This window comes from Musa acuminata, chromosome BXJ3-1, assembly GCF_036884655.1.
Source record: "Musa acuminata AAA Group cultivar baxijiao chromosome BXJ3-1, Cavendish_Baxijiao_AAA, whole genome shotgun sequence".
Taxonomy (NCBI): Eukaryota; Viridiplantae; Streptophyta; class Magnoliopsida; order Zingiberales; family Musaceae; genus Musa; species Musa acuminata.
The window spans coordinates 14,651,713-14,677,815 of NC_088349.1; the positions used below are offsets into that span (position 1 = coordinate 14,651,713).

At 40.9% G+C, this 26,103-nt stretch overlaps 3 protein-coding genes across 6 annotated transcripts; all 3 read left to right on the forward strand.

Annotated features, from left to right (window-relative positions):
- Nucleotides 1–273: 273 nt before the first annotated feature.
- Nucleotides 274–15,777, forward strand: LOC135629335 (protein FAR1-RELATED SEQUENCE 4-like). 2 transcript variants are annotated; one of them, XM_065136544.1, is made up of 7 exons: nt 274–1,708; nt 1,874–1,951; nt 12,675–14,727; nt 14,827–14,948; nt 15,077–15,127; nt 15,202–15,261; nt 15,426–15,777. In XM_065136544.1, exons 1-7 carry the CDS (start codon nt 524–526, stop codon nt 15,537–15,539), a joined length of 3,663 nt encoding a protein of 1,220 aa, XP_064992616.1. In that variant the 5' UTR covers nt 274–523; the 3' UTR covers nt 15,540–15,777. The 2 variants fall into 2 exon arrangements, with proteins under 2 accessions (XP_064992616.1, XP_064992615.1); XM_065136543.1 differs by having other exon boundaries at nt 277–1,708; nt 15,053–15,127.
- Nucleotides 15,778–16,323: 546 nt separating this feature from the next.
- Nucleotides 16,324–17,708, forward strand: LOC135628804 (GDSL esterase/lipase At1g58430-like). The gene is made up of 3 exons (XM_065135721.1): nt 16,324–16,965; nt 17,050–17,323; nt 17,395–17,708. Exons 1-3 carry the CDS (start codon nt 16,345–16,347, stop codon nt 17,580–17,582), a joined length of 1,083 nt encoding a protein of 360 aa, XP_064991793.1. The 5' UTR covers nt 16,324–16,344; the 3' UTR covers nt 17,583–17,708.
- Nucleotides 17,709–20,045: 2,337 nt separating this feature from the next.
- LOC135628410 (alkaline ceramidase-like) lies at nt 20,046–24,898 on the forward strand. 3 transcript variants are annotated; one of them, XM_065135043.1, is made up of 3 exons: nt 20,046–20,174; nt 22,482–22,842; nt 23,967–24,898. In XM_065135043.1, exons 2-3 carry the CDS (start codon nt 22,586–22,588, stop codon nt 24,481–24,483), a joined length of 774 nt encoding a protein of 257 aa, XP_064991115.1. In that variant the 5' UTR covers nt 20,046–20,174; nt 22,482–22,585; the 3' UTR covers nt 24,484–24,898. The 3 variants fall into 3 exon arrangements, with proteins under 3 accessions (XP_064991115.1, XP_064991116.1, XP_064991117.1); XM_065135044.1 differs by having other exon boundaries at nt 20,052–20,174; nt 22,533–22,842; XM_065135045.1 differs by having other exon boundaries at nt 20,062–20,174; nt 22,563–22,842.
- Nucleotides 24,899–26,103: the final 1,205 nt, after the last annotated feature.

Genomic DNA, 26,103 nt, shown 5'->3' on the forward strand with positions numbered 1-26,103 from the left:
TAAATAAATAAATAAATATATATATATATATATATATATATATATATATATATAGTCAGAGCGAACGTATTGAACTGAACTCGAAACTTCGATACGATACCAAACGACAAACCATGCTTAAAATTATGATCGATTCGGTTTAAGAACCTCAAGAAGAGGGAGGCAAGCGGGTCCCCCCGCTGCCACGACCCCACCCGCCTGGGACACCGTCGACCTTATCTTGAGACCCACGCACCAGGCACGTGAGTCTTCGCCTGCAGGGTCCCAGGGCACCATCACCATCCCAAGTGGCGGAGTTTCGTTCCCCCTGCTCCTCCTTCCTCGCGAGGGATCCCCTCCTCTACGCCCCTGCTTCTGCCTCTCTTCCGCACCTCCAATCCCCCTCACCCACTCCGGGATCCATCCATTAGGTTTTTCGGAACAGAAGAGGAGGAAGAACCACAGCTAGGGCTCCCGAAGCTGAGGCCTCTTGGAAGCCTAGGGTTTCCGGTTCAATTCCTCCTTCGCTCGATCCCGTGCTGCCATGGTGCTCATCTCCGAGATCACCGAAGAAGCCCCCAAGGCTGAAGGTGACGGGCCCCCCGATCCCAAGGTGGAACAATCGGACGATGCAGAGCCTACCTTGGCCGCCGCTGAGACCACTGCCCAGGACACCAACCCCATCGAGTTGGAACAGACGCAACCGCAGCCCCCGACTCCGACCCAGGAGCCGCTCCCCATGTCAGAGCAGCAGGAGCAGTCGCCCCTGCCCCAGGATACGCCCCCTGAGCCGTCAGAGAGTAACCCTCCTTCTCCGCCTCCCCCCTCATCGAGCTCCGCGCCGCCGGACGACTCCCAGCTCGCGGCTCCGGCCCCTCCTCTGTCCGCCCCTGTCAAGGTCCCCTATAACGAGTATGCCCTGCGCGTCGCCTACATCATGCGCAGCTACCTCCACATGCGCCCCGGCAGTGCCACCGCCCACGCCCCTGCTGCCTCTGCTGCTGATGGGGAGGACCGCTGCAGAGCGACGATGGAGGTGACGCGGAGGGAGAACGGGCGGTGGGGGGTGTCAAAGATAGAGCTGGAACATACCCACCCGCTTGACCCACCGCCGGACCCCGCTGGGACTCTCGCCGCCGGCGGGCTGGTCCCAGTGGTGGGCATGGAGTTTGACTCCATCTCAGCTGCAAAGCAGTACTACAGTGCTTACAGTGAGAAGATGGGGTTCCAGTCCAAGATGGGCTCAGGGAAGCGGTCAAGGGGTACCCGGCTCTTGATCATGCAGAGGTTCTCATGCTCTAAGGGGCACTTCCCCACCTACAATAATGCCGCTGAGAATTCAACGAAGAAGAGGAAGCGTGGGACTTATAAGAAAAGAACTGAGAAGGAAGCAGAAGAAGCCAAGAAAGATGGCAATGCGGTGGAAGTGATTCAGCTTGAGAGCTCAACGGATAAAGAAGGCATGGCAGTTGATGAGCATAGAGGGGAGGTCCAAAGTGGTCGGCCTGAAACTTCAGATGCAGGAAAGACTCCGTCTAGTTCTGTAAATGAGAAAGGGAAAGGGAAGGATGTTGGAAAGGTACCACTGGTATCGAATCCAGGACAATCACGGTTATTGAGAGAGCTTGGGATAAGAGTGTCACGCTACACACATGAGGAAAGGAGGAATATAATACACAAGTACATGCAAAAAAGGAGTGGTAGGCAAGCAGTGGACAGATCCATTAAGGTAACTTTATGAACTTCTCTCAATTATGGTTGCAAGTATCTGCAACTGTTCTAAATGTGATGCCTATTTCAGGGAAAGGAGAGCAAGTTGTCATAAAAAGAAATGTAGTTTTTACTTATGTTTCTGAATTTGATTAATGTATGATTTATGTACTCTTCTTGACAGATACCCTCCCGGCAAGCGCTCGCAGAAAGAAGGCAGCGAGGTGTTGGAGGGAAGTTTCTTAGTAGAGAAGAAACACAGGTAAATTTGGAGCCTTGGATTTTGAGTGTATTTGTTGCATCCGAAGTTATGTTTCTCTAGTATAAAGCACATCATGGTTCTCAGCTTGTTGGATATCTCTTATCTTTCATTTGAATGCTTATGCCTCATTTATATAACTTGCCTGAGCTGCAGTTATTTATTGTTTTTTGTATACTGTAGCATGAGGTTTAATCTTTATTTGGGTTAAGATAGTTTCAAAGGTCATATGTAGTAATTATATGAGGAATTTAGCATATGCCTACGTAAGATTTTGGGGATGTATTTTTCTTGTTTACAAATAAACTTGGCCTTTCTTCTGTGGGGCATACCTCATCCTATGATTATCCATAAGTTTATTTTGTTTTAATTATTCCTGTGATGAGTCCATAAGTTTTTGGGGATGTATGAATCTTGTTTACAAATAAACTTGGCCTTTCTCCTGTGGGGCATACCTCATCCTATGATTATCCATAAGGAAAATGCTTGTTTTGTTTTAATTATTCTTGTAATGAGTCCATAAATTTTCTTCTTACACAGTATGCATCATCCACATTGTGGAATCATGTAAGAAAGACATTACTAATAATTCATGTTGAAGGAGGTTCTTATTGGATTTGGGATTTACCAAGAAATGTTTACATATTTATGGATACCATTTCATACACTACCAGTTGCAAAGTGAGGAACATCAGGTTAATAATAACCAGAGATTACCAAGACATTGTTATGATATGCACAGCCAATCATCAAACATACTAGATGATCATGGTTTTAAATGCCGGGTGGACTGGTATTCAACACCCATTATTTTCTAGTATGACCCAAAACTGATACATGGATTGTGCCCTACCACCTGGTCTAGTTTTGGACCGAGGCTTACTGCGTGGTTTGGGTCAAAAACTGGACTTATCACTCAGTTCTATAGGTATAGGGTAAAACCGGTATCCCAATCAATTTTTTGTTTTATTTCTCCCAAGCTCCTCTCTCTTTCTCTATCTCTTTCTATCCTCTCCTGCCTCCCAATTCTCTTCTAATGTCTCTTGTCATGCCTGCTGCTACCTTGCTGCCACCACACATTGCCTTGCAGTAGTTTGCTGTCTCACCACTGTTATTTCTTCCTCCGTCTCTAGTGCTCCTCCTCTTTGTCCTCCTTTGTTTTTTCTCATCCTCTTCTTCTGTTTCTTCTATTTTTTTCAATCTCTTCCTCCTCTCCCTCCTCCCCTTCCTGCTCCTCCCCTATTTTCTGTCCCTTTTTCTCTTTGGTCTATGCCGACTGGTAAACCGATATATCATGTGTTGATACCAATGTAGTTAAAAGCACTAGGTGTCAAAAAGCGTCATGGTCTCAAAATGCTCAAGGCATTAAGTGCTCGCCCGAGCGAAGCGAGACGCTCCCGAATATTATATTTAAAAATTATATATCATGATCAATAAAAATAAACTAAAATAACACATCAAACTTGCATTCATTTAAAGTACCAAACTATATTGTCCATATCTAATAGCAAAAATGACAAAATAAAACAAAGTTAAAATCAAAGATCATTAACATTCAGTTCATCATCTTCAATCTTGTCACCATCTTCCTCTTCTTCCTCTGCAGATGATTTATATTCCTTTTCTTCCACCTCTTCCATAATAATTGACATTTTACTGATTCACTACAGCAAAGAAGAAAGCTGCTGTTCGGCAGGCAGCTACTGTTCTTGTAAAACCAAATGCTATTTCCTCTAAAAGCTTTCCACCCAATCAACAATAAGTAACAAACACTCATTGCATGCATTGCAGATTCTTGTAAAACCAAATTCCAAACCGATTACCCCAAAACTCAAGCATAAAAACATCCAAAGAAACAATTCCAAAATCTGCAAATTTGACATAGAGGGAAGAGTGAGGAACGTAGGACTGTAGGAGGGCAGTGGTGAATGGGGAAGAGGGAAGAGCGATTGGGGAAAAGGGGGGGAGACGAGGGGCTGCTGGTGACACCATATGAGGGCTGCTTAGGGCTGCAGTGAACACAGGAGGGCTGCGATGGACAGGTGAAGAGGGAACATAGGAGGGCTGAAGAGGGAAGAGAGAAGAGTGATTGGGGAAGAGGGGGGAAGGTGGGGGGCTGCAGTGATACCATATGAGATCTGTGGTGAACATAGGAGGGCTGCGACAGAGGGAAGAGAAGGCTGCGGACTGCGGTGGAGGGGTGAAGAGGAAACATGGGAGGGCTGAAGAGGGAAGAAGGAAGAGACAAGAGCGACTGGGGAAGAGGGGGGGAGATGGGGGGCTATGGTGACACCATACGAGGGTTGCGGCGAACGTAGGAGGGTTGCAGCGAACGGGGCAGAGGTAGGAGGGAGGAGGTAGGAGGAGAAAGAGCGATATACTTAGAGGGAGGGGAAGAAGTTGCCGCTACTGCTGTCATTCGCTGATGGGAGGAACTCCGTCATCGTGAGAAACGCGGTGGGGGAAAGGACTTCTATGTTAGGGCACTCGCAGGTGGGTTTCTGCGATGGATACCTGGTTTGATTGAACCATATGAGTATTTTGGTTCAACTTAGGCTTGAGTTGAACCAGGCCTGCCTAGCGCTTGGGCCCAAGCCAGCGCCTGAGTCAAGTCACTTGCCTAGCCCAATTGGTGGGTGCTCGGGCCTCGTCTCGCTTGGGTGCCTAGGTAAGCACTCGGGCTCCCAGTAACTTCACTGGTTGGTACGTTGGCATTTGTTGATCTGACTAGGGGCCGATATGGATCTAGTATCATTATTTGATACCTTGCTAGATATGGTGTAAGAAACATAGAAATGACTCGATTTTTTGCATAAGTTTCAAGGTAAGAAAATAAGATGCTATGGTCATCTACTTCTGTCGAAGAACTTTTCTGTTTTCTGTGACTTTCCCAGAATTGTGTATGGTTGGGATAAGGGAAATCTGTTGTTATTTGCAATAATTACATCTGATGAACAGTAAGCTGAATTATACAAGGCCAAAATTAAAGTGAATAGTCAAGTTTCTTATTTTTGCAACATTATTGTAAAACCTTGTCATCTCTGTTCAAAAGTTTTGACAAAAATTGCCTTACACCATATAACAGAAAGGTAAATACGTTTGAAAATTGTATTCTGTTGTTTTTGTAGACAGTTGTGCTTACTTAATGCTGCATTGTGTAGTCAGCTTCGGACAGCCTGCAGGCATGCACTGCTGGGGTTCGTGGCACCGAACTAATTGCATATGACTATAATTTTTTTTGAAAAATAACTACATGTAAACTTAGTTTTAATATGTATGTCTGTGCTTTTTATGCACAATGATTTAAAGATAGTATCTCCTTAGAATTTACATAGGAAATAACACCATTTCTTATTTGGCACCTTGTGTAATTGTTTCTCATTTTCCTTAAATGTGTTATGAGAGACTTGCCAAAAATTGTGTCATAATTTCAGAGATGGGGAGTCGAAGACTACAACCATCTGTGTCTATACATTCTACTATTCTATCAGGACATGAGGAAAGCTACTGCACATTATTTTGATGCCCTTCTGTCACGACCTTAGCTGGTTTTGCCTAAGGCGTGCGGCACCCTCGCGCGTCCGTCCGCAAAGGTCAGCCTCCCCGAAGCCTCCCATTGTCCCTTAGGACCAACAAAAGAGAGAACGGGTTAAAGAGAACGCCTCGATCGGGATCCACAAGCAAACATGTCCGAAAAATACTTCATAGACAATGCAAATTACAAACAGACTTTACAAGCTCTGAATAGTTGCACAACAAAGGGTAAAATGGTCCATTACAGACCGAAAAGCTCTCGCACGTGTCTACATGACAACCTTTATTTACAAGCCTAAAGAGGCCACCAACCCAACTAACATGGGACTATTTAGCCTTCGGCCTCCCCTCTACTTGCTGTACAAGGTATAAACGTGCCTAAAGACAACGGACAGACATAAGCATTACATCCAACATCTTGTTTAGAAGTTTGTCCGTTACATTCTCCCCCACTTATCCCTTCGACGTCCTCGTCGAAGCCTTTGTGAACACTGCAACCCTTCGCCTTTGCTGAGTCTTCAATCTTCTGCTCCAGCTGCAATGCGCCTCCTGGCTCCCAGCTGCTCTCCGCTGCTGTTTCTGAGTAGTCGAACCTTTGATCCGCCATGCTGCTTCAACTCGCCAATGACTCTGACTCTGGTGTGGGGTTGGCTGAGTTGTGTTGATCCTTGTCGATTCTTGCGGATCCACCAAATGAAGGAAAAGACCATCTTTTCTGTGCCAGTCTCTCAAAATTTCCACATGCTGCTTGAACTGGGTGGATGCTTGTTGGAGCTTTAACAAGCATCGCCTCGCAAACTTCTGAAGTTTTGGGTCCTTCCTCCACAAAATCTGCTCATTGACTCTTCTTTCAGTTAGTTGTCACATCCAAGTAGGTTCGCATCACTTCCGCTTTCGATTGGCATTTCGTTGAGAAATGAAGCGGACGATCTACTCTCAGTAGCACTGATCACCGTTGGTGAGGATTTGACAACTATTGTCTTCCATTATCTTCGAAGGGTCTTTGAACTTGTGCAGAGCTCCTCTGCTGGATAGATAAGAGAACTGGGGTACTCGGTTTCGCCCATTCTCTTAAGAGTTGAGAAGGCAAAGGTTACTTTGACTTCGCCCGCCTCCTCGAGGTTGTACTTCATGCATCGAGCTAGTTACTGGTCTTCGCCTGCTCTTTGCTCACACTTCTGAAGCACTTGAAGTGTTTGCACTCCTTGCGTTGAGTTGGCTACTGTGATTCACCTTCTCAATGCCATCGAACTTCTGGAATGCGGGAAGTTTTCACCCCAACTTGGAGTAATTCTCTGATAGATGAGGTCGCCTTTGGGATTGTACCGTCTTCTCCATCAACCCTGCCGCCTACTCCACTAAGTAGCAAAGGTACAGCACCGCGTACTGCCTGCTTCGTTCCTTGGTCGTGCACTCTTGCATGACCCGAAGTCCTTCACTTACGGCTATCTTGATGAGAAACTTGTTGACACCGGTCTTACGAAGTTTCTTGGCCTCTGCCCTTCAGCCTTGTCTCGGTACTTGGAGATTGCCTCTGCATGCTCCACCTCCCCGGCCCCTTTCACGACCAAGCGCTCTCCCTCCATGAGAGCAAGGGATCAATGACTTGCACGGAAGTCCTGCCTCTGCGGTACCATGGCGCTGGCATGCCCATGGCCCTACTATCCGTCGCCTCGCCTCTGTATCCCTTTTCTGCATGATCAGTAGAAATGTCTCTGTGGCACTCCTCTGAGTCCACCTCCATTCTGACTGATGCTTGATTTTGGGTAGCTAAGTCCCTCTGAACTCGTCGTCGCTTCCTCGCCCCTTTCGACCCCCTGCTTCAACACCACTGTGTTCTCCAAGCAGTCCGTTTGGTCGATGGAAAGACAGACTGCAACTCCCAAGCATGGCCTCTGCCATCACGTTGTAGAGTTAGCACCGATTCTGTTCTCCTTAGCTTCCTTGGTAGCAACGTTCGCTTACTCGACCTTGTCCTCTGACTTGTCGGGCTCCCTTAAGCGAATATGAGCTCTGGAGCAGTCCAACTCTCCAGCTGCTTCGATCATACTTCTGTATGATCAAGTCCCTCCCATGGAACTCACTGGTACTTGCATTCGAACTTTTCCCTTGGTGGAACACAGCCCCCATATGCTGATGACCAAGGTTTTCATCCGATGCAAAATTCGGTGCACGCCCGGAAGACCCGCCTTTGCAGTACCATGGCCTTCACTCCTTGAATCCATAGCCCTTCTTGCCGTCGTGTTGTTCACCAAAGCGGAGCTCCCAGTAGCTCCCGATCATACCTCCATATGATCTCATCCCTCACGGGACAATGTCGTGTGTGTCGCATTGCCACGAACTGTTCCACCACGATCTGCTGCACCATGTCGCCTCCTGGTGGCATCTCCATTGCATTCTGATCCTTGTGGAATAAACTCGAATTGTGAACCCTCCATGTGTGGCCTCTGCCAATACATCGCAGGGTCCCTTCCACCTTCGATTTTGTTCGCTCCTCTGGCAATCGACCTTCATCCACCCACTCCTGGGTCACACCTAGATGAAGCACCGCTCTAGGACAGTCCATCGCCTAGTAGCTCCCGAAGTCCTCCGACTTCACTATAACTTGTGCACCATTGTCTGGATCCTGGGCCTCTGCCCCTACCAGCACAATCTCCGCTGCGCACTGCTTTCTTCATGGCAACTTGAATGGCAACACTGTGGCATATTCTTCAAGAGTACCCACCTCTGCGTCCTCTTGCCCCGTGCTAAGGCCTTCTGAACCCAACTTCGCCTCCGCAAATTGAGTCGCCTTAGTTCCTCCATCAAATGCTCCTCCGAGATAAGGTGCATGTGCCCAGAAGCTCCCTTCGTCTTTGGCACCATGCAAGATGAGTCCGCTCCGTCAGAATGAAGGACCCATGGAACAACATGATCCTACCCTTGCCTCTGCAAGAGCTCATGTCTTTGACCTCTGTCTAAGGAAAGCACTATGCTTCTGCTCCATGTTCCAACTTCTCTACTGGCTCCCTTCAGGCGGCTTGGGTACTTCGCCAAGTTACACCCAAGTTGCTCCGCTCCTCGTTTTTGCATTGAGTCGATGGTGGCCCTCGCGCCCACCATTCCACGGGTCAACCCTCCCTTGAGTCCGATCTTCATATCGACTCTAAGTGTGCCTTCATTTAAGTTGCTTCAGGTCGCTCCCCCACTTGATCTCGCAATGCATCCACCAATGCATTCTCTCGAGCGAGATCATGCGGCAACTCCTCGCTGCTTGCTCGGTCCATTGAGCTTCATGGAGTTGTTGTTCGTGAGGTACTCCTCCTCAACATGTGAAGTCCGTCTCACATGATTCTCCCTCTGGAGTGCCGAGACTTATCCCTCCTGGATAACTATCCCGTTGGAGCAATATCTCTCTTCGTTTCGGAGACCACCATCCCCTTGGACTACTCCGATCTGCTGAACAAACTGTGCATTGTTCTGCCTCCTGCAGACACACTTGCTAGATTGCGCCTCCACGTCAATACAACCACCGCTGCACCCCTCAAGGTCTAGCAACATGCTGAACTCGTTGCACACTTCAGCCTCCTCCGGACGTATCCTTCGCATGCCGAAGAGAAAGTTTCAATGCTCCATGGCGCCGAGTCTCGGTCGCCTTGGGATGGCCACGAACATTCCATCGTCCGCATACAAGCCCATGCATGAGTACCAAATTCTTCGAGTTAGCAATTCCCCTCACCTCTGTGAGCTTTGCATAACTCTTTTTGTCGTTGAGCAACTAATTCCACCTTGGATGGTCTCATTCTTGCCAAGCGCCTCGCTTGCCTAGAGCACCATCAAGTATAGTTGTCAACGTTGAGCCGTAGCTCAAACTCAGCCATCCCAACCTTTGTGCGCTCCGAATTCTTCCAAGCTTACCTGTTCTCGTGGTGCCTCTTGCGCGAAGGGTTGGCCATTCCCCTGAATGCCAATGTTAGATGCCCGCTCCTCTGAGCGACTCTTTTCCCTACATCTCCATGCCCGTTTTCCCTCAAACGGTCGCGCGTTGCTGACTGCCCTCAACGCAGCCCCGCTAGGTCCCTCACGTTTGCATGTCAAGTGTTTCTATGAGTGTTTGTCCCGCTCTGATACCATAATGTCACGACCTTAGCTGGTTTTGCCTAAGGCGTGCGGCACCCTCGCGCATCCGTCCGCAAAGGTCAGCCTCCCCGAAGCCTCCCATTGGTCCTTAGGACCAATAAAAGAGAGAACGGGTTAAAGAGAACGCCTCAATCGGGATCCACAAGCAAACATGTCCGAAAAACACTTCATAGACAATGCAAATTACAAACAGACTTTACAAGCTCTGAATAATTGCACAACAAAGGGTAAAATGGTCCATTACAGACCGAAAAGTTCTCACACGTGTCTACATGACAACCTTTATTTACAAGCCTAAAGAGGCCACCAACCCAACTAACATGGGACTATTTAGCCTTCGACCGCCCCTCTACTTGCTGTACAAGGTATAAACGTGCCTAAAGACAACGGACAGACATAAGCATTACATCCAACATCTTGTTTAGAAGTTTGTCCGTTACACTTCGGTGACTTTAAGAAGTCATAATGTAGATTCAACCCAGATGGTGTGGAAATGATTATTTTTGTCAGAAACACACGTGTCTTGTTTAATTGGTTGCATGAAAATGCATAAGTGATGCTTTACAATTTCTTTTGAAGGATGATGAAACTTATTTCATAGTATCAGGAAGCACTAGATAGATAAAGCAGTTTATTTGTGTAAGAGATTCCTCTTTGGGGCATGAGAACAGATGTCATATTCTGCAATTTGTATTCAATCCATGTATTTTGTGGTCCTTTGTTTTGATTAGTCTTTGCGTCTCTTTTCAACACATATGAAGCAAAGAAAGTACTCTATTTTTTGTTTTTTCAGCTGTGTCTGGGAACATTCTAGATTCTTTTTTGAAGTCATAGCTTGTGGTAGCCCATTCAAGGTAGTTATCTTGCTACATCAATAGCAGTGCAGATTTTGTTTTTTCAGTTCCTATTATTTGGACCTGTAGACAGGTTAGTCCTGTAAATTTATATTATTGGTCAATACAGAACATTCTTAACTTGGTATGAGTTACTTGTATTTGATATTCTTCGTTGTTTAGTTATTCGTCCTACCCTTTGTTATCTAATATTCACATCCTCATGATAGGATACTGATGAACTGGATCTGAGTCTACATCTTATTTTATTTGTTAATTATATTATTGTCAAACAAAACATAGCTTGATGATATGAAACTGGATAGGACCAAACGTTTAGTTGGAAGGTCAGTGTAATTCTGAGTAATGTGATGGATAGGTACAACCTGTGATGTTTGTAACATAAGCTGTGAACCCTATGGACCTATTGGTGCTAGCAGTGCCTACAAATATGATTACACATGTGAAAGGCATGGATCTTGAACTAGGCATTGGGAGAGCACGGGGTATCTAATGGAAGAAATGCGGGTTGGGAAGTTCAGATCTGGCCTGAATGAGCCTTTGTTTGATCACTAATCACTAATCAGCTTTTTATTATCTTTCATTTGTAAGCAGTTTACACTGAAATCTTGACTGAAGTAGGATTATAGAATTCGAGAACTTGAAATATGACTCTAATGCCCTTTAATATAACCACTTAGAATAAAGATTAAAGTTTATTTGAAACGAAATAATTTAGAAAATCTGACCTACCAAAAATAATATTTGACTGGAACTAGACTCAAATTAAGACTTAATCCAGTCCTATGGACATATATCAGATAACTTCTACAATATTGATCTTATTCATGAAATCTTTTATTTTGCAAGTTTAAGAACAATGGGAAACACTCTATAACTGTTGACTAATGCTCATTTGGTTGCTGTTTGAACCAGCCTTTGCACAAATTTGGCATAAAATCACTTCTGGATACACACATATTACATTCATCTTTTGCAGAATTCTCAAATCTCAAGTGAGAACAGATCAACAATTTGGTGAAACGACTCTTATCACTAGCTGCATGTGTTGTGACTTCTCATCAAATGGTTGATTAACTGTTTGCAGCACAACCTCAAAATTCTATTGGCTCATCTTGCAGGTTATCCTCTTATTTAACTCTTTAGGTTTTATGATGAATCTACCACTTCACCAGCCCATAACTATTTCAACATCTTTTGGAAGTCCTTATGATCCATGGTGCTTGTGGAGGTTCCTCCACTTTGTCAGACTCGGTTAAGATTATTGACATCGGATCAAATCAAGTTTGACTTCAACAACATCTCGAGGATGTGAGCGTTTCCTTCTGAGATAAATAGTTGGAAGCAGGGGGAATCATGAAAAATGCTTTGCAGCCTGTATGAAAATAAGAAATCTGAGTAGAACTGATATGTGAAGTATTTCTGTTGTTGAACAATGCATTTGATGTTGTTGTCACTTAATATCAAGATGGATGGGGATATTTTCAAGGAAAATCACAGAAATTGGAGAAGGAAAAGCATCAAGGCATGCTGTCTCAACAAAAAAAGAACTGACTTTCAGAGTTTCAGTTGGTCTTATTTCACCTTCTTAATTATAGGCCTTCTAGATCCAAGTGCAAGTTAATTAGGATTCTACAATAAAAGATCTTGTCGAACAAAAATTCTTCTCAAGAAATTGTTCATAGGATTGTTTCAAGTGACTTTTGGAGCTGTCCTCACATCAGTACTAGTCTCTAAAAGAAATATCTGGAGTCCATGTCTACCTAAATAGGACTTAAAGGCATTTCTAGGGCACCATAAGGCTAAAGTATTCCTAATAGTAGCCACTAAAAATATGGTCACAGTTACATCTGTAAGTATCAATAACACAAAATAATTTGATTTAGATTTGGACTCAAAATTATGACCTAACTAAATCTATAGATTTCTGTTGTTGATCAGAAATTTGTGGCATTATTCACCTGCAAGCTGTTTTGGGAGTATCTGATTCTTCCTTTTGTTGCTTGATTGAATTGATACTAAACTTTATCATGTAGGGAGAGTCATATGTATGTGTTTTTGCTGTATTTAGAGTTTATAAACGATTTATGTAGTTGAACCAGTATTTCAGTTTCTCTGTTTTATTTTCTTATACCATTTTCTTTGATGTACATTTCATGCATGTTCTGCTAACTTGTTAGGTTTGGTATTTTCTTCTAACCTGATGAGCTATTTTTTAGACCATGAATAGACAGGAAGAAACAATAGAAGAAGAGCCAGAGTTGCCTGCAGAAGTAGTTGCAAATGCTGGAGGAGTGCCTATTGTGGGTATGGTGTTTGAAAATGAGGATAAGGCATATGATTATTACATCAAGTATGCTGGAAGTATAGGTTTTAGTGTCCGTAAAGGCTGGTGGGATAAATCTGCCAGAAATGTTACTAGATCACGGGTTTATGTATGTTCTAGAGAGGGATTTCGACCGAAGAATGAGGCAAGGAGACCACGAGCAGAAACAAGAACTGGTTGCCCTGCTCGTATGGCTATAAAACTGACATCCAGTGGTAAATATCGTATAACAGAATTTGTACCAGATCATAATCATCAGCTTGCAGCTCCCCTAGACATGCAGATGTTAAGTTCGAAAAAACTGTTAACTAAGGTCCAACCTGTAGGCCGTCAGAATGCTAGTATAATACCTGCTGGATATAAGAATTACCTCCGAGCAAAACGTTCTAGGGATGTGCAGTTAGGTGATACAGGAGCCTTGTTGGAATACTTTCAGAGGATGAAAGGTGATAATCCTTCATTTTACTATGCCATCCAGGTTGATGAATATGATCAAATGACTAATGTCTTCTGGGCTGATGCAAAATCCATGATCGATTATCACTATTTTGGTGATGTTGTGTGTTTTGACACATCCTATAAAGTCAACGATTATGGCCGGCCATTTGCTTTGTTTATTGGTGTGAATCATCACAAACAAACCGTCATATTTGCTGCTGCATTTCTCTATGATGAAACTGTAGAATCTTATAAATGGCTGTTTGAGTCTTTTAAGACAGCAATGTGCGGAAAACAACCAAAAACAATTTTCACTGATCGATGCTCAGCTATAAGTGATGCAATAGCTGCTGCATGGCCGGGTACAGTTCAACGTCTTTGTATAGAGCAAATATACCAAAATGCCACTAAGCAACTAGCCAATGTCTTTGAAAGCTTGGAAACCTTTGCTCATGATTTCAGCCAATGTATCTATGACTTTGAGGATGAAGATGAGTTTCTTTTGGCGTGGAATCTGATGTTGGAGAAGTATAATCTTAAGGATAATGAGTGGTTGACTAAACTGTATGAAGAACGGGAAAATTGGTCCTCTGCATATGGCCGGCAAACATTTTCTGCTGATATAAAAAGTACATTACGAGTGGAAAGCTTGAGTAGTTTGCTTAAGGAGCACCTGAACTTGGAAAAAGATCTAAGACACTTTCTGGATATATATGAGATGCTATTGGAGGAACGAAGATATGCAGAGCTCCAAGCTGATTATAATGCAAATCAAGGTACTCCAAGAATACCTCCTTTGCGGCTACTCTGGCAAGCTTCAAGTGCATATACGCCTGCTGTCTTTGAAATTTTCAGAAGAGAGTTTGAATTGTTCCTGGATTGTATGGTTTACAGCGGTGGTGAAGTTGGAAGCTTATCTGAATATCAGGTCACTGTCAAGGAGAAAAGTAAAGTGCACTATGTCAGATTTGATTCATCGGATGGTTCAGTCATTTGTAGTTGTAGTAAGTTTGAATTTGTTGGGATTCAGTGTTGTCATGTATTAAAAGTACTAGACTTTAGAAATATTAAAGAACTTCCTCCACAATTCATCTTAAAGAGGTGGAGAAAAGATGCTAAGGCTGGGAGCTTAAGTGAGAGTCATGGTGTAACATTGGACAGTGACCCCAAGTCATCTGTATCGAAGCGTTATGGCTCTCTTTGTCGCGTCTTGTTCAAACTTGCAGCAAGGGCTGCTGAAAATGAGGAAGCTTTCAGGTTAATGGTCAACCATTCTGATCAGCTTCTTGAACAAGTAGAGCAGATTTTGCAGTCAAAACTACTTGAGAAGCCATCTGTCAGTGGCACATCAAAAGGTCAACCTCATAATCTGATTGATAGTGTAAACCCAGGCCAAGACAATGGTAACGAAACTCAAAAGCCTAGTGGGAAAAAGAAGAACAACGGAGGTACACGTCGTAGGCAACAAAATGAGGTGGAGGTTAACAAACGGCAAAAGGCAAGAAAAGGTTTGCACAAAATTTGTATACATTTGTACGCTTATTTTGTGTACTATTGTCATGAATTATATTCAGTGTATGCCATGATCTATAATACACTCCTTATAGGACCATCCGATGAGGCAGAAGTTGCAATTAGAGACAGTGAATCTCATATACCTCCAACCAGTATGCCTTCTCAACCTGGGAATCCCTCGAACCAATTCCTTGCGCCTAATCAATTTATGCAGGTTGACTTTTGCCTTGAAAAAGAAAAACACTATATTTTGATATATTCCCTTTTCTATATATGGTCGCCATGTCTTCATGTAATGGTTCCGTTTTCTTAATGAAGGGTCCTTTTGTAACTTCTCATCAGTTTGGACTTGGTGCTGTGCAAGGGTTTCATCCCATGACCCAATTTGGTCAGGTAAATGATGTTCTTAAAGTTCATGATTCAATTATTGTCAAATTAGAGCTTACTCATCTGTGTCCAACATACAGGATTCTTCAGCACAAACGTTGCCACCACAGCCATTTCCCAGTAGCTCCCACTTCACCCAGGTGATTAAACCAATGTCAACTCCTCCTGCAAAACCTTGCTCGTTTCTAATTCTTTCACGACAATAGCACTGTCATATAGAAGCAGATAGCTATTGTTTCTACTCCATAGACCGACGATTCTGAGTTATGCTAATCCATGAGCACCCTTCGAAAATTGCATGCAGGGTTTTCCGACACCAGACCTGCAAGCCCTGCAGTTCATCGGCAGCAATGCCCAGCTCGACCACCAAAGCAGCGATCAAGGTCAATGTGCTATTCCAGTCTGGGATTTCTTGTGAGTTGCTATGCCCTGTCGTTCGATGACAACATATGCATGTATCTACCTGTCGCTGTATCTTTGTTATTCTCCAGTCACCGTGTTCCATTCCAAGATTGACGACCTGTCACTGTTCCTGCTTCTTCGTGTTGTCAATTTAGAATCAGAAGCAGCAGTGTTGTTCTAAAATTGTTGTGCGTTAACTCTATATCAGATCATCAAACTTTCCGATGGTTAATGAATAAACCTACTCTCCTATACTGTCTTGTTTGTTCAGTGGCATTTGTTTATAATTTAATATAGATTGAATCTTTTCCTGAATAGCTTAAGCCTCTTACTATCACTGATGACCTAATCAAACTCTAAATCATTGCGGTGGCATAAAAGAGCTGCTGTTAGTAAATGACTGAGGGAGATAGCTATGCCATAATTCGCTACATTCTTGCATGGAGCTGCGTGTTGACCGATTCTGTAACCATGGCATCAGTCATCAGTTCGACTTCATCCACTCCTGGTCGAAGAAGTCGAGTTGCAGCGTGCGATCCGGTCAACACCTCGACCGAGTTCTCCGAGTCCTCCGAGTTGCTGCTAACTCAGGAGAACTCTGCTTGCGTACTACCTTCTCTCTCCTTTGTAACTATATATATATATATATATATATATATATATATATATATATATATATATATATATATATATATGTATATATATATATATATGTATATATATATATATATATATATATGTATATATATATATATATATATATATAGAGAGAGAGAGAGAGAGAGAGAGAGATGCACACATTCACTAGGAGGGTAGCCGTCATGGAGAAGAGAATTGTGTTCGCCGCCACCTTCATCCTCTCCGTCATCGTCTCCCTCGCGCGCCCTCTCGCCGCCGCGGGTGGCCTCAACATCACGGCGGTCTTCGCGTTCGGCGATTCCACCCTGGACACCGGCAACAACAACCATCTTCACACCCTATTCCGCGCTGACCACGTCCCCTACGGCCGCGATCTCCCGAACCACCGCCCATCGGGGAGGTTCTCCGACGGTAGGCTGATCACCGACTTCCTCGTCTCCGACCTGGGCCTCAAGAAGCTTCTTCCCCCCTACTCCGCCTCCAACCACCTCTACCTCTCCGAGATGGCCACCGGCGTCAGCTTCGCCTCCGGGGGCTCCGGCCTTGACGACCTCACCGCCCGGCTGGCGCAGGTAATGACCATGGAGCAGGAGCTGCGCGACTTCAAGGAGTACTCGAAGAGGCTGAGACAGGCGATGGGAAATCAGAAGGCAGACGAGATCATCCGCAACGCGTTGTTCGTCATCGGGATTGGCTCCAACGACTGGATAATGAACTACTACTTGTTCCCCATCAGACGCCACAAGTATTCCAAGGCGGCTTACAGTCGTATCCTCATCGGCAAGCTTCGTTTCTTCGTCGAGGTACTCCGTCTGTCACACGTCACCTACTCCATTCACGTCCACGTGATCATCATTCTCCTCGTTATCGGTTGGGCATCAACGCAGGAGCTGTACAGCGAAGGTGGGCGAAGGTTCGCGATCTCCGGCCTTGCACCACTCGGATGCCTCCCCATACAGATCACCCAGGCGGCGATGGTGCGGATCTACCACACGCCACAGCGGAGATGCGTGCCCGGCCAAAACCAAGACGCCGTCGCCTACAACTCCCTCCTCCGGGCCTCCATCAGCAACATGAGCTCTTCCCTCCTCCAAGCTCGATTCCTATACGTCGACGCGTACAATTCACTGATGCACATGATCAAGAACCCCAAAGAATACGGTACCCAAGTCAGCTTTTCTTCTACCTCCATAACAACACCTGGATGATATCATCTTTCTCCCCTGGCTTAGGGTTTGAGGTGACCACGTTGGGGTGCTGCGGAAGAGGCACAGTGGAGATGGGTCCGCTGTGCAATAAATTGACGACTGTGTGCTCCTCACCGTCCACCTTTATGTTTTGGGACTCCGTTCATCCATCGGAGACAACATACAGGCATCTCGCAGAGAGACTTAGGAGGGATGTGCTGTCAAGTCTCTGAAGAAGAACAACCCATGGAAATCTAGGTTATCAGGCCGTCGTAGGAGCTTCTCATACATGCAGTGAGAAGGACGTCAGATTCGTTTGGAAGGCTGCAAGCATGAAATAAGAGAGTATTGTGTATATATCCCAGAAGTTGTGTTGGCAAAAACAAAAGCTCACTGTTTTTGTTGCGAGAATGATTCTTGATTTGTGTTGCCATGTGGTGTCGTGGATCTCTTCCTCTGCTGCCATGCAACCTTGAAATGATGCAATAGCAAAAACATAGAAAGAATGAACACGCACATATGTATGTGTATATATATATATATATATATATATATATATATATATATATATATATATATATATATATATATATATATATATATATATATATATATATATATATATATATATATTCAAATGCACACTTGCACTAACATATTGATTCAATAGGATGGGATAATTGTCATGGCTTAACTTTGTTATGTAGTATATTATATAAGTTCCCATTATAGAGTACCTGTTTATGAAAATTGAATGTAAAATCTTAGGCCTCAAATGAGTATAATATCTATCATAAACCAATCTTCAATTTTTGTTCTCGAGAATTTATATTTGAGAAAAATTTTCATGTGACTATGTTTCGAATAACATTTTATGTTTGTTCTTACAAATCCAAACATGCCTTTGATCTACATATGGTTATCTGTTCTCGAGATAATCAATAGCAATATAAAGATAAAGCAATTAAGGGACAGAAAAATAGAGGAGGATCACAAATAAAAGTCTAACCACTTGTATCTATTTCGATTGAGCTCAGTCTATCGATACTTTTGATCCTAAATATCCTACTCGATAGAGCATATATGTATGTAAAACTTAAAAGCCAAAGTAGAAGCCATGCATTTAATCTTTGTCACTCAATTCTCATTAAATAATTAACGTAAAGATATCATTATTTAAAGTAACATTAATATTCTTTAAGAACTTATATGTTAAGAATGTTGAAAGTGTTGTAGATAATTTATTTCATAATTAAAGGTGTTGTTTATAATATAAGATTTTTTATATTATTTTGGGTAATTTATCTGAAAAACTCTTGCATCATTGATTTTTCCCGAGGAGCATATCTTTTTAGAATTCACGAAAAGACATCCATAAAATAGCAAAAGATTAGCACACGATTTATAGGATTCGAGTGTGAATCGATACACATTCGATTTAAAAATCCTTAAAATCAACTAGAAATAAATAAATAAAAAAATCAATGGAAACACTATTTATATCATATTTGAGATTAGTTAGGCAAACTTTATGGTGTTAAACTTATAAATGAACTATCTATTTTTCTACAATGATTGAAGTAAGCTGAATAAACTTTATAGTGTTTCATAAAATCAAGATGGAAATGATTTATGCAATCTGAGTATAACATAATTTATTTACGAGTATAATATTATAAATAAATATTTTTATTAATGTTCCTAATTTCTATTAACTTTAGGGGTTTTTATAGTCCACATTGTATGCTATTCATCTTATTTCCGAAATCAAATGTAATGTAATTTATTTACGAGGTAAGACAATAAAGTTTGTCTAACTCATATCAAATTTTTTTATTGATTTTAAGGTTTTTTATAGTCCAATTTGACATATATTTATCTATGATCGAGTGTAACATAGTTTATTTATAAGTGTAACATCATAAAGTACATTTAACTCATATATAAAATAATAAGTATAAGTCACTACTCTACTGATTTCTTTTATTTTTTTTATTCTATATATTTTTAAAGTCTAATTTGATGAAAAGATGAATCGATTCGAGTCACTCAACCATTGGATATTTGAGTTGATTAGGTCCCCAAGAATTTTGAAGATAGACATTCCAAGGTTAAAAATTATTATGAGCTGAGTTTTGTGAGTAAATTACTTGATTATTTTTTGAGAAAAGTATATATGTTTTTGAAGAAAGGGGGAGAAAATATATGTTGAATTGAAATGTGTAAACATCAATTGGTCATTTTGTTAATTATATATATATATATATATATATACATATATATATACATATATTTATGTATATATGTATATACATGTATATATGTACATATATACATATGTATACATAAGTACATATATATATATATATGTATGTACATATATATATATATATATATATATATATATATATATATATATATATATATGTACATACATATATATATATATATGTACATATATATATATATATGTACATATATATATATACATAAATAAATATATATGTATATGTATATGTATATATATATATATGTATATATATATATATACCTATATATATATATATACATACATATATATATATATACATATATATATATACTTATATATATATATACATATATATATATATATATATACATATATATACATATAACCTAAAATGAAAGATAGTAAAAGAAGAAAAAGAAAAAGAAAAAGAAGAAAGAATAAAGCAGAGGAAAAGGCTTTAAATAAATAAATCAAACATGGATGCGAACGCACCCAGCCCTAATCGCATCGTCACTCGTCGGTCGGCGCTCTGCTTCCTCGGCGACTCCTCCAGGTTCGATCTCTCCCCCCATAAACCCTGGTTGCCAATGCCTTCGTCGCGTAATTCGATGATCCATGGGACTCGTCGGACGCTAGATTTGGATCCTGAGCGTGTTCTTGGCCGTCCTGCGTCGATGTTCATGCGAGATCCGAGGGGAGCCCTTGTTCCTCGGATCCGCTTGGTGGGAAGTAGTAGTAGAGAGGATGAGAGGGCTGATCGGCATTTGGCGTGAGGACGTAAAATTAGGTCGAATGCCGTTTTTTTGAATGACGCTCTGGCGCTTGCTGATCGCTCTTAGTTTTAGGTCACGGAAGAAGTTGATCCTCCTCTTTCTTGTGTTGAGAGTAGATAGATTTTCGTACAACTTATTTTTATGTGTGTCGATGCTTGCGTTAGGATTCTTATATCCATGCGTGCTTCCATGTTGGAGGGAAAGACTGTGCGTTGAAATTTTGGGTGGATCGCTCTGTGGAGGAAATTCTTCAATAAATAAGACAGAAACTGTTGATAAATCTATAGTTTGTTGTTTCTTAAACGCTTCTTTGATCAACATCACTGTTGGGTGTGAAGTTGGAAAGGAAAGAACAAATTTGTTGCTAAGAAGGATACTCCTATTGTCAAAACTATGAGGGAAACAATGATCTAAGCGTTGGTTGGGTTTTCTCTTGTCCTTATGAAGGTAGGCCTGGTGAGAAGATTTTCTGGGAAATAATAATGCAGCTTTTGATAGTGAAAATTTCCTTGAGGAGACGCATCTCTGGCAAGTCCCTTCTCATTTTTATTTTTCCTTAGAGGCTTTAGTAAACTCGAAAATGGTGGTGTGGTGGTACTCAGAAGATAAGTTTGTCAGTTAGGCCACTCAATAACTGAATTATGAAGTCAACCATGGAGACTTAAGCAGGTGATATGTTTATACTCGCTTTGATTATAGTGGTCACTATAAGATTCAAAGCCTTAATGTTTACTAAAAACCTCCTCATTCGATCTCAATTGCTACCTGAGGTGTGACATGCCTGATATCTTTTTTCCTAGCCATCTAATCAATATGTCTTTAATATATAATTTTATTTCTATTATTTTTCTTCAAACTATTGTTAAATTAAATGCCTTTTTTCCTAATACTACATTTCATCGGCCCTCTTTACTCTTTAGTACCTCATTTTATTGGTTATTCTTTGTCAACCTATAAAACATGTAGGTAAGAGAACAATGATCTCTTTTAGGTGGGTGTATCAGGGCATGCCCTTTTGTTGTATGTTGTTGTTGTGGGATTCTATGTCCTAAATGAAGGTTTTCATGAAGCTTTAGGGCTACAACCTGGATGCCACATGATAGGCTACCATGGTGTCCAAGCCGAGAAGCATGCTCGCAGTGTGCATAATGATTTTTCATTTATGAAAATATTTTTGTTATATCGAGTGGTTGGGATGCTAATAATTAAATAGATATAAGGCCTTTAGAGTTATTCCTTTTTTTATTTTATCATCCAACTAGAGGAAAATAAAGAAAGAAATAACAAATGGGAAATTTAAAATATGACTGGGAAATAGGTGATTAGTTCAATATATGGTTCCCAACTTCTATCAACACTACTTTTTTGGGCTCATCGATTCTTTATGAGAATTTCATGATTATTTGTCTTCTGCAACTTCTGTATCTTCTTTTACTTTATAGAATTTTGGATATTTCTACCATTTGAAATTCAACTTTCTGAATATTTAGGTTGATCTGCCAAGGAAATCTTAGGATGTACCTTCTTCTTTTTTCATGGTTTCCTAATGCTTATTCTTCTCTATCATTTAGCTTTTGCTTTCTGATGAAATCTACATCACCAGGCCTGTGATCGTTTGACTTGAATATCAAGTTACATGACTTGGTTTACTATGTACAACTGCAATTAGTCCGCAACATGAAGATAACCAGTTAACCATGTCTACAAATATAGCTGATAGGATCAGTTTTGTGATTTTCTTTCTTATGGATTCCTGCACGATTAACCTAGTTTGGTTGGACCAGCTTTTGACAGCAATGTTTCTGCTTGACAGGCCAACAGAGGAGTGGGATCATTGTATTGCATGTTTGCGTTTTTAGCATTATTGCGACTCTCTTTTCTCTAGAAAATAGATTGTGTTTACATGATGATTCATTCATATCATTGTTTAATAAGACAGATGTTGTGAATTGATGGAATGATTTATTAGTTTTGGTAGCCATAATAAAACATATTCCTGGACATGCTTGATGAATGCACATAGGATCATTTTGGTTGGTCCTCTTACATGAAATTGTTTCATGATTTTCATTTTATGTTCTTTTCAGGTCATTTTCGTGCTAAATATATGCTTATAGCAGCAGTTTCTTCCTTGCAAGGTTTATTCATTATGTAAATCTCAAATCCAGATTTAGTCAAGTGATATAAAGAAATGGAAGACTCGGGGATCTCAAGCTTTTGGGGACCTGTTACATCCACTACAGAATTGTGCGAGGAAAACTATGCCCATTCTTCATATATTGCAGAATTTTACAACACCATATCAAACATTCCTTGCATTCTTTTGGCACTTATTGGCCTTACAAATGCCCTAAGGCAAAGGTTTGAGAAAAGATTCAGTGTTCTTCACATTTCCAATATGATACTTGCAATCGGCAGCATGATATTTCATGCCACATTGCAAAATGTGTAAGTTTTTACTCAGCTGTTATTTCCTTTTTGCTGTTTTGGTTTCTTTTTTGAACAGTGGCAAATTACATAGGGAGTAAACTGGACAGTCACATTCTAATCTTTTGCTTTGCTCTATAAGTTTGTGCATGAAGAATTTTCAGGTCCCAATGCCATTAAATATTGGTTAATTCATTTATCAAGCATTGTGGTGGCAGCAATTAATTCAAGATCCAGTTTAAATGTTTAATACACTCTTGTGAATTAACTGAAAACACTGTAATCTGGCAACATCATGCTTCTTGTTTTTCTAGAAAATGAAGTGGTTAATTTGCAACTGTGATTAGTGGTTCTTGTGTTTTGTCAATTTTCCATGATAGTTATCTCGTGATTTTGTTGAATTCTAGTCATTTGTTAATTATTATTCACATTATAAATTTGCTACACATTTATGATTATGAAATAAATCTACCGTGTAAAAAAAAAAACTGATTATCTCGGGAGTAGGTGGCAGGTGTTACTGGTCTCTGGTATCCTTTCTATTAAAAAATTGTTAGATATGTTCGAATATGTTGGATGCTTATCATATTCTTGAACTATAGATGGTAATATTAAGTGAGAGAAAGTTGACCTTTTGTTTTCAAGGCTAATTATATATTTATCTTCAAAGTTAATTCTCATGATGTAACATTTCCGTAGCATGGCACCTACATGCACCTTCAGTTAAATGATGGGCCCCCATTGTATTAAGTGTGCTACTTTGCATTTTAATGATGTTAGTTTAATCGTTAGTGCTTAATTTTTTTTTCTAATGAATGAAGAATTGACTTATCCCATTACTTTCTTTTCGGTGTCTTCTGTGTTCTACTTGATTTAAGACAGTTGCACTTATGTGCTGCTTTTTCCAAGTATTTCATTGTTGGGTTTTTATTCTGTTGATTGGTTTTCTTTTGTTATTAGTTACATGCATGTTTCTTCTTGAATTGTTTGCTTAACATCATGAGCATTAATCCTCTTACCATGCATTTATTTAATACTTCAAATTCTTCTTCACCAACTGCTAGGATATTTTTTATGCATGAGATAATGTCACAACTAATTTTTCATGCTTATGAATTATTTGATCACATTTAAGTCACTTTCAGACTACAGCAGAGTGATGAAACACCAATGGTATGGGAGATGCTGCTTTATCTTTATGTTCTCTACTCACCGGACTGGCATTATAGGAGCACTATGCCGACTTTTCTTTTCCTCTATGGTGCTGCTTTTGCTGGTGTTCATTCATTGGTGCGTTTTGGAATAGGATTCAAGATACACTATGTTGGCCTTTGCCTTCTTTGTATTCCTCGGATGTACAAGTATTACATACAAACAAAAGATGTTGCAGCTAAACGGCTAGCCAAGTTCTATGTTGCAACAATTTTTCTTGGGACCATGTGCTGGTTGTTTGACCGGATATTCTGCAAGAAATTATCACATTGGTATATCAACCCTCAGGGTCATGCATGGTGGCATGTGCTTATGGGATTTAATTCATACTTCGCAAACACATTTTTGATGTTCTGTCGTGCCCAGCAGCTGGGTTGGGAACCACGAGTCGTTCACCTTTTTGGCTTATTCCCTTATGTGAAGATTCAAAAACCCAAAAAGCAGGAGTGAGAGGAAAGCATTTTGAGAAGTGTGGAATGCTGGTTTTCTTTTGGATTCTGGGAACAGATGTTTGTCTTAGCGTGCAAGCAAGCGATAACATTCTGTAAATGCACGTTTGTGACTTGGAGTTTGATGTTTGACATATTTTGTTAGTCTTGGAGATTCATGAACTGGCGCTTGCTATGTACCGTTCCTAAATTTGTAATCCATGCTGATAGGTTGGATCAGGAGCGAAGTTTCTTTTTTTCTTGCATGATATGTTACTAGGGTTGTAGATTCAGAATTGGATTCAATTTTTCACTTAATCATGTAACAGTTGTTCTTTGTGTCATGGAATTTACCAATCGAGTCCAACTAGACAGTTTAACTTGTCTTATAATTGACTTCTGCATGAGTGATACATTGTGTTATCAGTTGCTTTGTAGCTTGTCAGTGAACAAATGGATCTTCTTGACCAACATGAAATTTTTTATCATGTGCCGAACAAAGCTCGTGTGTCTTTTTATTTTTTTTTAAGCATCATCACATTTTTGGTGCATCATTTCTTCAACCAAGGCATTTTTTGTGACATCCAAACTGGTGTGCTTTTTTCCTGTATCTTGATGCTTCAAAAAATAAGGCAGGTAAGCCAATGTAGGTAATACATGAATGGTATAATTCTTGGTATTTTTTTCCTCTCTGATTGAGTTTTGCAAGATCCTTCTCACTCCATTAAGCCAATGAAGTTGTATTTTCTCATGTTAATCTTTATGGATGACATGCTACAATCCAGTCCTTTCAATTTTGAATCAGAAATGTTCTTTTCTAGTGATGCATACATTTGCTGACTTAACAAATATCTGTGCAGAATCTCCTGTTGCTGTCTGCCAATGCGTGTATCTTGGTGTTGGGAGTGGGAACATTTCGGATGGAGACACTAGCGGCATACGGTATGGCACTTTGTGGTTTTCAGGTTTGATTTTAACACCAATATATCTCCTATTACCATTTGCCAATGTGTATATCAAGTTTATAACTGTTGCATGCTCCTTTTGATCCTAATCTCAATGCAACAGTTACTGGATAGTCAGACTTTTATAGTGGAGATCTTCCACAAAATTAGGTTGATGGAATGAACAAGGGAGGGAAAGAAAAGCTATGGCTCAATCAGCCATGGCAGTAGATAAAACAGAAATGGTGTCTAAAGCAACCACTGCAGGTAGGTATAAACCATTTTAACAGTCCATTTTTAACATGATTTTCCAACTCAAACAACAGGAAGAAACCAATTCCTATTGTCTTTAGTCGCAGGGCTGATTCATACTAATTGAAAATCCTAGAAAAAGAAAGACAAAATTATTTTCTGTGGCTTGCTGGATGAATACAAAATGATACATTCTTGAAATCTGGTCTTTTCTTATTCTTGCTTAATATGGCTTTGTACTAGACATTTTTAAGTTTATTTGTTTCATTTATTATACACTAGGACACTATAGTCACAGACAACAGCTCATATGTACCTCAATAGCAATCCCTTTTGAATGCTTTACTTTCTGAAAGGTAAGCCAGAACAAAGCTTTGATGAACATTGCTAGCTCATACACAAGGTGTTAATCTTATCTACATGCATGCTTTTTTTTTTGGCCTGTC